General features: G+C 38.3%; 1 protein-coding gene across 4 annotated transcripts in view; it reads right to left on the reverse strand.

The window, feature by feature from the left end:
- Positions 1–3,723: 3,723 nt before the first annotated feature.
- Positions 3,724–15,864, reverse strand: part of LOC102488531 (cAMP-specific 3',5'-cyclic phosphodiesterase 4D) — a 657,187-nt gene continuing 645,046 nt past the window's right edge. For all 4 annotated transcript variants that reach the window (XM_006166220.3, XM_014583266.2, XM_014583265.2 and 1 more), the window contains 4 exons: positions 9,250–9,404; positions 8,041–8,163; positions 7,395–7,577; positions 3,724–6,559 (listed from right to left, as the gene is read on the reverse strand). In XM_006166220.3, the coding sequence (XP_006166282.1) occupies positions 6,143–6,559; positions 7,395–7,577; positions 8,041–8,163; positions 9,250–9,404 (878 nt within the window). In that variant the 3' untranslated portion in view covers positions 3,724–6,142. The remainder of the gene's footprint in view (positions 6,560–7,394; positions 7,578–8,040; positions 8,164–9,249; positions 9,405–15,864) is intronic.

Here is a 15,864-nt window from a genome sequence, read left to right on the forward strand (position 1 = left end):
CTCTGGGCCTTGGAACAGGCCAATTTCTAGTTCACAATCACAGCAGAGCTGCTTCACCGTACACTGCACAGTTACAACATGTGTACAAACCAATGCCTTTGCACCCTTCAGATTAGAAACTCCCATGAAAGCAAAGATTGTGTCTCATGCACATTCAAATCTTTAGAACCTTGTAGTTGTCAGAGTGGCTACCTGCTGCTGTTTGTGTTCCCCCAAAACTTCTGTAAAAATTTGGTTGTATCATGAATGTATTAAGAGGGTAGAGGATGGGTCCTGCAGGCTGGTTGTTAAAGGAGTTGATCTCACATGGTTGATCAGGCAGTTTTTGTCCCAGATCTGGTGGCTTGAAAACTATGCCAGGCATTTGTGTGCATGCATGCCCCCAATCCTGACAAGATAGAGAAATGAGGAAGGGACTGTAGCACCCCATAGCGGGATGCTTTTTCTCTCTTTCTGGCAGGCACAAGTATCCTATGGTAAATGAAAATATTAAAAAAGAAAAAAAAGAAGGTGGAAGTTTAATCTAACTATAGGATTAAGAGGTGAAGACTTTAGGAGGTGATTAGGATTCAAGTAATCAGTCTGGGGTCCCTAGGATTGAATCCTGGTGGGTTTATAAAAAGGAAATGAGGAACCAGGAGACAGCAAAATAGTTACATCACTGGACTTCCACATAGTTGACTGTGGTTCAACTTCCGGACCCGGTGGCTTAAAACTCATGCTGGGTACATTTGTGTGCATGCCCCAAATCCTGAGGGGGCATGGAGGAGAAGGGATTGTAGAGTGGCCATTCCCCCAGGGGATGATTTCTCATTTTATATCTCTCTGTCTTTCTGTCTCTCCAATGAGCACATAATCCCTATAGTAAAAACCTCTCTCTGAAAAAAAGGAAATCAGACAGACAGACAGACAGACAGACTTGAACATGTTCTGTTCTGCTCAAGTTCTTGTTGTGTGATGCCAAGCTACCTCGTGATTCTGCAGAGTTCCCACCAAGAAGTAGACTCTTACCAGATGTGGCCCCTTGACCTTGAACCTCCAAAACAATGAGCTAAGTAAACCTCTGTGCTTTATAAATTACCCATGCTCAGGTATATCTGAAATTAGCAACAGAAAGGAAGACTTAAACAATACCCAAGAAATCATTGTTGAATGTCTAAATGATAACTTACAACAAACCGGAATATTCGATTAAGCATGGAGCATTCCTTCCCAGACCTGTTCAGAAAACACTGTGCTTAACCTCACTGGCCATTTTATATAGTAAAAATAATTAACATAATTTGGTTTTGTTTGGCTATGAATATCAATTCTAACTTATAATGCTTTCGTCCTTTCATTTCAATCATGTTCACTACTCTTAAAAGTGTGTGCTGATCGAACTACAATTTAAAACAAATTATATTTTACTTGTAAAAGACTGAGTCATAAATAGGCAGAATCAACCCATGCTTTTATTTTCATTGCATATAAAAATTTCATATGAAGGTATTGATGTACAGTACTATCCCCATGGGCTGTAAGAGAGGCTAAGAAACCACTAAAAGAATCATTTGTAATGCTCACACACAATTTTACCACTCTGAAAACATATCCAAAGAAATAAAATTTAAAACAACTAAAATCAGTAAGGATGTTTTTTGTAATTATAGTGTCCCCTTTGTACTGTTTAAAACAAAAGTAATCAAATTCCTTTGGGCCAGGGCTGCTAAAATCTACAGTTTGTGTCCAAAAAAAAAAAAAAAAAAACCCCAAAAAACCAAAATAACCCAAAAGACCCCAAATTAATAGGAGGCTCATTTTTCGTAGAAAAAGAACCTCTCCTTTCACTGAGAAGCCACACGTTCCAAGGGCTGGGCAAAAATAGGAGGAGGTTTCCATATTATCCACTAGGAATTTGTTATAACTTTCAGGAGTTGGCCATTGTGTTTTAAATGAAAAAATTCTAAAGCCATGTAAGTTTTGCACAAACAAATGCTAGAGAATAGCGACTCCCTTATGCTATGTGAATTGGCATCATATATAACATTGTGTTTAAATAGATGGGTCCATACATTTCTAAGGAAATTTGGTTGACCTCAATCAAACAAAAGTGCTAGGGTCAAAAAAAAAAATGACCTTTTTAATATTTCACATTTTCTTACCATGACATGAAGCCAGTGAACAGATTAATCAATACAAGTGACCCATGACTCCTGTTTCAAATCGAGTTCATTTTCCTATAAGCTCTAGAAGTCAAGAAGACTTTTTGTAATCACTAGGCAAGAACATATTTCCTCAGTAGTATCTGAAGGAGAAAATGACCAAACATAAGTAGCTAAAGTAGCTCCTGGTCAACAGATGGCAAAAATCATCATATGGGCAGTGCTGCTCCTTGGCAAGAAGTACTTCCATGCTTATATCTACAAGGGATCTTGGAATCTCCCAAAAGTTGCCCAGGGTTTTGTAAAATTCAGCAATTGCCAGAAATCCAATCAAATGCAAGCTTGGATGTAAAGTGCCCAGCCCTAGCCCTATCATTACCTTACTTTTAAATGCAGCAAAACAAGAAAATATTGGTTGAAGTTAAGGCACAGCCCTGGGACCAAAGACCTGCAGCTATGTTTTTAAAATTTATATATCTTTATGTATTTTTATAGTTTTCTTGAATCTTCCATAAACAAGCTCTAAGGTGACAAGACTTATATTACAGGAAAAAAAAAAAGAAATATACAAGGAGTATGTATACACACCATTCATTCTCTCACCAAGAGTTTCCAAATATATCAACACCACCCTTTCATGGGATGATGTTTTAATAAGAACTGATAATTTACAATTAACATTACAGTATGTACATTGCAATAAATACATGGTTGTAAACAGACAAACAAGACTGTATTACAGGTAAGGTCATTTGGTGAGAAAAAAATGCATGGCACAAAAAATAAATAATGCATTCACAAATTATCATAAAGCTTTCTGTAAAATCCATTTCAAGTTTTTTCTTTCTTCGCCTGAAATTTGTTCTATCTACATTATTTTCTTGTGAATTTTAACTGATGCAAAAGAAAACAAAATTAGAACAGCATTATTGTGTTCGGTAACTTGCAAGCTGAAATGTACTGGTTGTATGCAAACTTGGACATTTTTTTTCCCCATACAGTACCCAGATATTGCATTTTCTTATGGCATTTTAGGAAATGTAAAGCCACTTGTAAAAGGATGTTCTCTGTAAAGCAGTGTATATTTCTGAAGCACACTTTGGCAAGAGAGAAGGAGAGGTAAGAGACAGAAAGAGAAAGAGAAGGGATCATTAGCAGATTGTACAGTGCATTAGTCCCCATCTCCTGGATATTATATGCCTTTTCTTCAATTTGATTGTCCATCAGTGGGTGCCTTTACAACATGGTACCATTAAAAACTAACAAGCTGGGAAAAAAGCCTTTATTAGTGCAGATAAAAACCCTTCCAGGTCTGTATATGTTAGTGACATATTGCTGCTTTTAAATTGTTTTTCGTTATTAGGATTCTAGGCACTCTTGGGGGAAACACCAAGTGTAGGGAGGGGAGGGGATGAGAATGCCTTGGAAAGAGGAATAAACCCTTGACTCTGCTTTCCTTCTAGATCCCCTGAGGGACAAAAAAAAAAAAAAAAAAAAAATATATTAAAAGAGAAACAAGTTTCTAAGTGTTCTTATGAAACCACTTGGACCCTCTTGACTCTGTTTTCCTTCTAGACCCCGAGGGGGAAAAAAAAAAAAAAAAAGGAAAAATATATTAAAAGAGAAACAAGTTTCTAAGTGTTCTTATGAAACCACTTGGTCAAACATAGGTTCTATTTGAAAGACACTATTTCATCTTTATAGGGGAAAGAAGTTGATAATTAATTAGTTGATTCCTATTCTGCCTTACGTTAAAGATAGAGCCTCAGAGCCATGAAGACATCATTTTTGTATCAAAAGTTCTAAGAACCGATTTGATCTCAGAGGATTCAAATAGGGACTATCTTCAGCTTAGAACACTTCCCTGGCTGATGACTGAGTTACTAGTCCTTAAAAGTGGCCTTGGCAAGTTCCAAATATAAATGTTTTTCAGGGTTGTCATTTTCCCAAACTGTTATTTTTCACTTGGTGAGATAACCCCTCTAGTCTCTATCTCAATTCCTGAATACCAATGTGAAAACATGATTATTTTGGTTCCACACTTGTTGAGGAGAAGGTAAATACTTCATTAGGAACTGCCATGGGAAGAAAGCCCAAACTAAGTGAGTGCCCCATGGTGCCAGCTGCTACCACGGGTGAGTACTGGGAATGAATCTTAAAACCGAAATATAGTTCTTGTTGACATCAGCTACGAGTTCACTCTAATGTTTTATTTAGGTAGAATCTTACTACCAATCTAGTATTTGAGGACACATCGCCATCACCAAACTGTGGTGCCAGTGGCATCATCAACCTCTTTCTCTCAGTGTGTTCCCCTCCACAAGTCAGCACTAAGGATCGATAATACTTGTTAATGCAATATCTGCATGTTACAAGGTTTTCCATTAAGAAAGTGTAACTGCTACACTAAAAACCACTTCTCAGGGATAATTCCTTACATGGTTCTTAATCCCACAGTGAAATTATAGAAACTAAAGAGAATTAAGAAGTGGTACTGATATTTGTGGACATATTCTATTAATATTCTTAAAACCTTCCCTGCTAGCCATTAACTTTTTTCCTGTAAACCAAGAGTAAACATAATCATGACAGAAATGAGTGCAAACCCTAACCTGACCACCTGTTTCTTATCATCAATCAGAATGGTGGTAATATATTTGATAAGACCCCATCTAGCAAACATGGACAGAGGTTCAAACACACGTTATATAATAAAGCAGCACAAGGGGGAAAAGATTTTTCTTACTATAACTGGCTATAAAAACAATAAAAATGAGCATGAAATGTGTGTGGGTTATTACAAAGACATGCACTCATGAAATGCATGTCTATTGACACAGCGAAAAGTTATCAGAAGACACTAAGTAGGAAAATATCTTAAAAAGACTGACCATTTTAGCTACTAGGTATTTATATATCTCCCACTTGCTTCAGACAACACCAACTGATGATTGAGTTTCCATGAAGCTTAAGACACATTTTTGACATGACACACATCGAAGTATTACAGAACAAATATTCACTTTGCACACTGTGAAGAAAAACATCAGTAAAGAGCAACTCTGCTTATCTGGAAAGAGTCAAATGAAAAGCAAAGTAAACGAAGACTTACAAAAAGGGTTTCCTGCAACATAAAGTTGTTTTTCTGTTTTAAAATATGGAAGTCATTGGTATATAAAACAATGAATCACTACAAATCAGTAAATTGCTGTGAACTATAAGGTGCAAGTAAAATTTGTAAATTAGATTTATCCAGTGTAGCACAGATTTGTACTGAAAACTTGCAAGTTACTCTTTAGAAAAAAAATAACCAGTGGCAGATGAAGTTCTGAACATAGTTTTTTAAATATAATACCTCAATACATTTAATAATAAAAGTAAGCTCTACAAAAAATCTGTTTTACATATCATACAAAATGTAGAGGTCAGTGCAGCTCACTGAACCACACTATTCAGTCATATATCAGGAAGACTTGAAATTAGAAAATTATGCAATTTCTGTGGCTCCTCCTCCTGGTAACAGATTGATGCTATGTCCTATTCTTGCCATATCTGTTGCTTCATCCATTAAGTTCACTCTGTTTGTATAATGCCTCCTTCCTTCTGAAAATAGTACAAACAGATAAAAAGAAAAGAAACCCTAAGCCAGTCAGCTTGTGGGCTGCTTGAAGAGCCATGCTCTCTTGAAAACATTTGGAGTTGACTTCATCTGCTCCGTCAGCAACACCAAGCTGAAATCGTGTTAAGATGCTGTTCGTGAAGATGTCCACCTTGCTGTGATGACATGGAGGTGAAAAAACTGGTTACGATATTCCTGAGCGCCAGACTGAGTAGTCAAGGTCAGTTTTGTTCAACAAACGTCCTGGCAGATGACAGTGAGGTGTGACCATGGTTGTGGCATGTGACATGCACTTTGGAAACAATTTTTCTACTTAAAAAAAAAAAAAAAAGAGAGAGAGAGAGAGAGGAAAAAAAGAAAGGCTTGAGAGTCTGCACTGTTACGTGTCAGGAGAATGATCCTCTACTACACAAGCTTCAGGCTGGCTTTCCTCTTCTTCCCCTACTGTCTCCTCTTCAACCTGTTCATCGAGGGGAATTTCAGTAGACTCTGAGTCTTGAGTACAGAGCGTCTTGGAGTCGCTGCAGCTAGTGTCCTCTTCCACTTGACTTCCACTGTCCTTTTCGGTATCTGACTCACCATCTTCCTCTAAAGTTAGTTCAAACTGGAATTTCTCGGGTTGACCCTGCCGGCCCTCTTCCTGGTCATCAGGTGCAGGAGAGGGACTCTGAGGGATTGTGCTCTGGTACCATTCACGATTGTCCTCCAAAGTGTCCAAAATGTCCTGGGCATCAGGATGGACGAGGTCTGCCCATGTCTCCCAGAGAGGATGAACAATATAGTCTATGAAGCCCACCTAGTTTAAGGAAAAAAAAAATAGTATGAGGACTTAGGACTAAGAAATGATGGAGAGAGTTCACTAGATCATGGCCTTCAAACAGGGCACTGATGAAGATAACTAACCTTGGTTTGATAAAATAAACAGTACTGTAAAAGACAAACAATTTAAGAGTTGTTTACTAGCTACTGGAAATCAGCGTGAAGAACCAATAGCTCAAAAGTATGTTTACAACATAAAAAATTTTCCAGGTGGAACAACCAATTGTGTGATGGTTACGACAGCTGTGTGGTTCGAGTCCCAGCCCTGGTAGCTTGAAAAACATGCCAGGCATATGTGTGTGCATGCTCAAAATCCCAAAAGGAAAAATGGAGGAGAAGGGATTATAGCATGGCCATAGGAGGTGCTATCTCACTTTTCCTCTCTCTTGCTTGCTCTCGGTCTCCCTCTGGCAAGCACATGCCCTCTAGCAAAATTAAAAAAATAAATACATAAAATTCCAGTTATTTAAGCAGTAGGGGTTAGGGCCTAGACCTTATTTCAGAACAGTCCATTTGTAGGTGAATTCAGAGAACTGAAATAATGCCAAATACCTACTATATATAAACATACTATATGCTTATAAGAACGTATATATAATCATATAAATGTAAGTCATAAAAATTGAAGTTTTTTGACCACAGTACTAAGATGAAATTGAACTTGTCAAAAGGAATTTTTAAAATTTGGAATTTATCTAGATTTTTAAATTGTAATTTTAAAAAACCCAATAAAATACTGTGAGATATAAAAACAGTGACCTAATACATAGTTGTAGCTAGCTCTCTGGGAAGCTTTATGCTACATACGTTACCTGTGATTTTTCCACAGATGCATTGTGCTTGTCACACATGGGACTGATCTCCATGCCACGTTCCCTCTCTCGGTCTCCTTGGCGGAAGAATTCCTCCATTATCCGGTCTGTCCACTGGCGATACAGCTGCAGAGGCTTTGTGGGGTTGCTCAGATCGGCACAATGCACCATATTCTGAAGGACCTAAAACAGTCAAATGCATTCTCTATTCAGCACCTGCTCCCTTTTTTAAAAAAACTAGAAATTCACATCAGATGACTGTGACACTGAAAAATACATGTAGTGTAAGATTTATTCCAAACAGCTCAATCATGATGTGTCTGTGTAGGGTTCACATTTGTATGAACAGTTCCAAATTATGCCACTCTATCTCATCTAAATATGATAAGAAACTGTTTATGTGCATGGTTGATTAAAATCAAAGCTGCTTAAGTGGCTAGTTTTGTGGGGTGTTAGTTTTCTGCCTTTTTTTTCCTTAGACATATATATGAATGAAAATACTAGTAAGATTTTACCTGAGTAATTCTCAGGAACAGAAAAGAAAAATAAATCCTATTCAAAGCTACAAACACAGACATGTGCATGTGAGCGAACATACACACACACACACACACACACACGCAGAGCAAATTCAGTAATGTTGTACCTGAATCCTATCAGAATAATTATCAAGAAGGAGAACGCCAGAACTTGTCACTTTCTTAGTTTCAACCATAGTTTTCAAATCGGCCAGTAGATTCATGTGTTTTGACATGTCTGTTGCAAGTACCTTAAAAGACAAAGCATATTTTATTATGTAAAATACAGAAGAAAAAGTCAGAATTTGCACATGAAAATATTATGCAGAACATTAGAAGGAAAAAAAAAACGTGATGTTATCTAACAACTGTGTATGGAAATTCTTTACTCCTTAGGGCAGCCTCTCCCCTTTTCCTGTCAGGTTTTCTGACAGCTCAGCTAAACACAAAATATACAGAAATACTAAGCTCTGACAACTACTTTAAAGTTGAGTAAAAGGGACGATATCTCCAAAGATAATCGTCATCTGTTTTGAAGTATTTTTTTGTTCCTTACACTAGAAAGTAGACTAGCATATGCTGAACTGATTCAAGGTTGCTCATAGCTCAGAAACTGAATCTTCTTGTTAATTTTTGACTAATTCAAGACAGATAATTCCTGATTTCCTTTGCACAAAGCTTAGCAGAGTAAGTTTTTGACAATCAGAGATCTTCTTGTCTCATAACCACTCTGAATAGTGTGCATAGAGAAAGAAGTCAAGTCATGGATGTTTTAAAATGGCACTGTCTAGTATGGGAAAAGGTGAAAAAAAAATCCATTTGAGCTATGATCCATGCTTTTTGCTTCTGTTAGTCATCTGTTGTCTGCCACCAGATAGGACAAGCTCAAGTTCAGAAAATAAGATCTGAATGATGAGGGTAAGCTACCATAACTTTAAAAAAAAAATGTTTTATTTAGTATTATTTTCAATTTGACCAGAGAGAGAGAAAGTGAAAATGAGAAAGCGAGCTTCCAGGTCTGGGGCTCAAACCACGGTCAGCTATGTGGGAGTTCAACATCTTAACCACCATGCCACCTGCCAGTCTCGTGGTCATAATTCATAAGTCTAAACTGCTAGAAGTGAACTCAAGGTCATAATTCATAAGTCTAAATTGCTAGAAGTGAAAACCCTGTTGTAGAACATCACAGCCAACAGCAGTGGCAGCTTCTAAGGAACATAAAAGGCACAATATGTTCTGAAACAAGATTCCTTTTCACCTGATACTCATCTCATTCTTAGAAATATATTAAACACCTTGCATCATAGTTCTCTTTTTTGCTTTAATCAGCTACTTACGATGTCAATAACCATTTTTCTTAACGACTGTCTTTGCTTTTTGGTCAAATTCTGGAAAATGTCACAGTTTTCTTCCTGAAGCAACTTAAAGCCCACAGCCAAGTGATGGTTCTCTAAGACAGAGGAATCGTTGTACATCAAGGCAAGTTCAGAGTCTGAAAGGAAGGCAGAAGGAAAGAGATCAGTAAAGCTGTTTACTAGAAATGTATCCATTCTTCAAATTCTAAGACACTTTTGGTTTAGGATGCAATTTCCCTTAAACTTCTCTGTTGCTTTTACCATTACATGACAATATTTAGGAGAGAACATACTGAGTAACAAAAAGAACAGTGGGATCTTAGGATTTCTAAAGCTACTGACACAGGGCAGGTCATTTCACTCGGTGGACCTCAATGTCCTCTTTTCCTAAAGTGAAAAGATTAGACCAGGCAATCTTTAACCTCTCCTCTGGATCTGCCATAAGCTCAGCAGAATATGACACTATTCTTAACACGGGCAACATGTCCAGAGCATCAGGTGCTGTATTCCCATTAAATGTGGATCACCTACCCTACAATTTACATCCTGTAAGGATCATGAGATATAGGACTCCTCATTCTCAGAGAGGACAAGGACAGTATGGACCATACTAGATTTGTCATCATGTTCTCACTTTCTTCCACAGTGTAGCTCTGAATGTCTAAGTTTCACTCATATTGCCCCAAGTACCGTGGCTGTCACAGGCTACATGTACATATTGCCCTTCCCACGCTTGCTCACAGCTTCTCATGCAGATGTTGTGTCCTGGCTATCTGCATTCCCTACAGTGAAGATTCTGCTGCTCTCTTACGATAGCCCTGGACCTGTGCATTTTAAGCAGGAGAGAAGCTGCCTCTTTCCTTGTTCCGTAAATAGCAGGCTCAGATCTTTAAAGCAGTCTTTAAAAAAAGTTGACTGGTGCTTTCTTCTTTCTGTGTAAGTCATTGTAAAGCCAAAAGCACATGTGTTTGATATTTTTTCCTAATGCATAGAAAATACATTTGGAGATGTGTGTGCGCACATACATATATCCTTTTCTAAGAGCTACTCAATACTACTCAGAGACTATTAGAAAGAAGTTGGAGAAGAGAGGAGAGGCTTAAGCCATATCTCACCTGGGAAATTCCAGGATTTTTATCAGGACTGTAGTAAAAGAAATTTTCACACATCTAAATTTTTGCTCCCAAACTACAGGAATGTAAAGGTTTAGAGGAAGAAGAACTGTGTAATGTAGTATTTGTTTGTTTGATAAAGCAATAGTGTTCATCTTTAAAAAAAAAAAAAAGTAGAATCTGTAGTCTTTTGTTAAATAATCTATAAACTTCTAACCATGAATCTTTATCCACAGATAGTTAAACATGCAGAAATTGATAATGCCTAACTAATCTACTGGAGTTCTATCTAGAGAGTAAATATGCATATGGATAAGGGGCATTAACAGACTTGGTCTTACAAAAACTCAAACTAGTTTATGTGTCCAGGAAGAAAGAGAAGAAATGAAGGCTATGGCGCCTGCAGAACAAGATGATATCCTGATACCTAAAGGAGGGGGTGAACGTGCAACAAAGCGTCTGTGTTTTACTGAACCTAAGAATGGACTTTCACATGGGTCAAATGTTCAAGTGCACCAGCTAAGTCATTTGAGAAGAGTCTAGCTAGGCCAGGGAGGCCATGGAAGGATGCCTTACTGAAACGGCGGACCACTGCAGATTCTTCAACCTCTGAGGCTTTTACAGTGAGGTGATAGTGACTGTTTATTCTTAAATAAAGTATTTAAGAAACTGAATCTCAGGGCAGTCATTTAACTTTTTACTCTTCTTCAAGACTGAAAAGCATGTGGTCACATCTAAAGAAGGAGGTGAGATTCTGCATCTCCTCAGTAGATCATCACCAAAAATTCTAATCCCGCACTTCTAGGTAGACTCATTGCAGGTTCAGGAATAATTGGAAAGTTGCATTTCATTCATTGGTATAATGAATGTATAATAGAGAGGGCTGGAGAGGCGAGCTTATTTAACATTTAACATTTTTGTTGAAATTCTCTCATCTTCAAGTCCTATATAAGTCACCTCTTCTGTGAAGTCTTTTCTCATGACCCCAGGTACTGCTCACTTTCTCGCCTGTAAACTCCTATACTACGTTGTGCCATCCATTTGGAACTTATCACATTCCACTGTATTTGTCTTCATATCTGTATAAATCTTTTAATAGCCCCTCCCAAAATTCTCCCAACCTGCTTAGAGGCTTAAGCCCCTAAATACAATTAAAAATGAATAAATTGAATATGCTTCATTGTCTGGTTTCTCCGGGGCACTTTGATTCTTCCCAACTTATAAAGCTTAAAGAAGAATACAGTAAGGCAAGAGAAAGGGAAAGAAAATGTACTTAGTGGAGATTTTAAACATTACAGCTGGCATGCCTCATGCTTATGTTCTGGATTCACCTGGCCAACAGACAAAGTTATAGGACAAAGTTTTTTTCCCATTAGTTTTCAAAAGACGATAGTTGTATGAAAAAAAAATTTCCAGAATCAAAGAACCGTAGATGATATTTGTTAAATGACATCAGGCAGACCTTCTAGTTTGGGGTAGGATCCTGTCGACTAGAAACGACTGCAAAGAGGCTATTTGCACTAAGGTAAAACATTTAGTGGATTTTGTGCTGGGTATTATATGAAGTGGTTTATGTGGATTAACTCATTTCATCTTGATGACAAATCTCTCCTGAATTTCTCCATTTACAAATGAAGAAAACGAGCCTCAGAGCAGGTTAGTAACGTTGCCAATGTTACCTCCTACATAAGTACTGGAGCCAATACTGAAAAGCAGGTAGTTTCTAGATCCTTCACCTTATCCTGCCTCTTATTACAGACACTTTAAAACCAGAGATAACACTGAGCAGAGAACACTAAAGTTAACTAGGAAATGATCAACACAATCCACTCAGTGCCTGGCGTACACTAACTGTTTAAGCGTTAGCTATTTTATTGGGGAACTGTACATATCTTTTTTTTGGAGAGGTTTTTGCTATAGGGCATGTGCACTCGCCAGAAAGACAGAGACAGAGAGATAGAAAGTAAGAAATCACCCCCCAGGGGGATGGCCACGCCACAATCCCTTCTCCTCCATTCTCCTCTTGGGATCTTGGGCACGCACGCACACGCGCCTGGTGTGAGTTTAAGTCACCGGGTCCGGGACTCGAACCACGGTTGACTACATGGGAGTCCAGCGACATAGCCATTACGCCAACTACTGGTCCTGGGAACTGTACATATCTTTACAAGCCCAAGGCTGTAATTTTACTACATGTAAACGAACTATACTTAATTGGTAAAAAGTACCCTGGATCATCAAAAATAAATGAAATTATGCTTAATATATGCTGCTAATAAAGACAGGAAGATCATCTTTATTTATATGCTCTTCTCCTAAATTCCTCTGACGTGGGGAGTGGAGAATGGGCAGGTACCACCATGTAACGTGGAACATATACTACATATGTGTTAATTTTTTCTCTCTTTTTAATAGTCAGGATTCTCCAAATAAACAGAAACAATAGGAAGACTCTGTGTGTGTGTGTGTGTGTGTGTGTGTGTGTGTGTGTGCGTGTGTGTGTGTGAGAGAGAGAGAGAGATAGAGACTGACTGGATGACTGATTATAGCAACTGGCTCCAGCAATTATGAAAGCTAAGAAGTCCCACATCTGCAAGCAGGAGACCCAGGAGAGCCAGTGGTGTATTTAAGTTTGTATTTAAGTTCGAGTTTTAAGGCTTCAGAACTAGTGCTGGTGGTGGTAGAGGCAATGGTATAAATTCCAGTCCAAGACCAAAGGTTATTTTTGCCTTGCTCCAAAATCAAAAAGGTCTGTTTTGCGATACACCTACAGGGCCCTGCCAAAGGATCCAAACAGAGTCCCTATGTGTCACTAGCTCTTCAAACATCTTGGATCTGCTGGGTCACAAGGCCCAAGTGGCAGAGCAATTTATATGGAAGCTTGGATATGCTGCAATGCCTTCTCTTGTTCTGGGCCTTACTTAAAACCAGCAGCTTTTCAAGTCACTTGGTAAATGTGCCAGATCAATACACCAAATGAAGACTATGTTGCCTCCAAAATCAAAATGGATCCAGTAGGCATTGTGCCATTTTCATAGCTGTAGGAAGAGCCAGGTGCAACAATTAATTTGAAATGGTGTTCACCAAACTTTGAGGGAGGAATTTATGGTGATTTTTTTACCTTTTTTTTTTAATATTCCATTTTGTTTCTATTTTATTTTACTGTGAGCATATTATTTTTATAAAAAAATCAAGTAGATATATTTAAAATAAAATAAAGCTGATAAAAGGATGTAAATTATAAGACCAACATGAGTTCAAATCTCAAATTTACCACACTTCAATATATTACAAAGGTAAATTCTATATACACTTCTGTTTTTCTACTTAAGAAAGTGCACTTTTAGGGATAAATTCAATACATATTCATTATAATAGTATTTGAGGTAAAAGCTCATTAAGCCTAGAAATCCAATAAATTTGTCTTCTAAATCAGTATCTAACCTCTCCTCTTTTGGTCTATGATCTGTAAAAGAGGATTTTCACCAAACTGTTCTGAGGACTATACAAGGTTAAGTTTGAGGAAAAAATGGAATTACTTATTTTGATGCCCCCTGCCAAAAAAAAAAAAAAAAAACCACCCTGATAATCCATAGTTTATATTTTCTCTCTCTCTCTCCTCTCTTTTTTTCTCTTATAAGAAAGCACATGCACTAGACAGAGAAGGAAGGAGAAAACATACCACTTACGGGGCATGGTCATGCCACAAATTGCCTCTCCTTCATTTCTCTACCCCTTTGGGATTTTAAACACACATACACTCATATCCAGACTGCTGCTCAAGTTGCTGGGGGTCCAGGACTCAAATCTCTTAGCTGGTAATGTGGGATCTGGCTACCTTAACCATCAGCCACAGAACCAGACCATGTAGTTTTTTCATAATACACATTTTCCATGAACTTTGTGAAGATTCTTGCACAACATTATTAAAATAATATAGGTCTAAAACCTATAGAGCTCTTCATTCTCCTGGGGTTTTCCCACACAAACTGCCATTGGATAGAAATGTAAGGGTGGCAACTTGGGACCTAGGTTCCAACAGCTCCCAAACCAAGAAAGGAACCAGAGGGAAAGAAAAGAGGTCCCTAGACATGGCAACAGCTTCTTTAAAAGGCATAGGGAGCAAAAGGAGATTGGGCCTTCATGTGATGGTAAGAATGTCTATGTGGCAGATCAGAGCCAACATCCCTGTGTGGGGCTAGAGCAGTTAAGACAGGGGCAGATCTCGGCGATATGTACACCACAAGTAAGAGTCATACTCCCACTGGTGTTACAGCTCTGCTAGGCTTAGCCCAGAGTCAGATAATGCAGCATGCTACGCCATGTCTCTAAGTTAGAGAAAGGAACAGAAGTTACTGAATAAAACATTTCTCCTTGAAGTGGGGAAGGGAAATGGTTGTTTTAATATTCAGTTGCCAAGGACAAAGGATTAAGACAGCCTGGCTCACACCCTGGATTTATTTATTCTCGATGCCCTCACCCTGTATTATTTTTCCCCACAGCACTTAGCACCATTTCATGTTATAAACTCACTTGTTATGCCCTCTCTTTTCTAAGTATAATGTAAGCTCTGAAGAGGCAGGGTTTGGTCTTGTGCACCCATGTAGCCCTAGTGCTAAGAACACCGACACCTAGTAGGCTCTCAGTTTTTTACAGAAAAATAAAATTGTACATGTAATGCACTAGTGTAGCTACACGAAATGTAATTCAAAATACAATTAGAGGCCTAGCCATGGTGTCACACAGATAGCACCACTGTTTGGCAGCCTGAAAGATGCATGAGGCCTGGAGTCAGTTCCCAGGTCAATTCAAACATGCTGTGTGCAGTTGTGCATGCCCATAATCCTAGCTAACTGGGAGACTGAGGCAAGACCCTGTCCAGAACACCTGTCTCTGCCTCTGCTTCCCCGATCCCTCACTTTCTCTCTTTCTTATAAAGGGGGAAAAAAAAAAAAGAAGAAGAAAAAGTTAAAATGTGTTTACTGGTAGCTACATCTAGCTTCATCCAATACAATGAAATGCTTCTGCTCTTGGAAGTGCAAAACTGGTTATAAGCATTGAACACATGATGAATATAAATCTCCTCCAAATGTAGACATTTTGCTATACATAAAAATGATTAATTTTCTTTCTTTTTTTTTTTTTTGAGAGTTTTTTGCCATAGGGCACGTGTGCTTGCCAGACAGACAGAGACAGAGAGACAGAAAGAGAGAAATCACTCCTCAAGGGGGGATGGTCACGCCGCAGTTCCTTCTCCCCCATTCTCCTCTTGAGATCTTGGGCACGCACACACACAGGGCTGGCGTGAGTTTTAAGCCACCAGGTCCGGGATGCGAACTGCGGTCAACTACATGGGAGTCCAGAGACATAGCCATTACGTTAACTGCTGGTCCCAAAATGATTAATTTTCCAAGTAAAATTTAATAACATAAAGATTCTGTACTTTTGACATTGCTTAATTTTTTTCAGCAAGTAAAGCTGTGAC

This window comes from Tupaia chinensis, unplaced genomic scaffold, assembly GCF_000334495.1.
Source record: "Tupaia chinensis unplaced genomic scaffold, TupChi_1.0 Scaffold144180_1, whole genome shotgun sequence".
NCBI classification, from domain to species: Eukaryota; Metazoa; Chordata; class Mammalia; order Scandentia; family Tupaiidae; genus Tupaia; species Tupaia belangeri.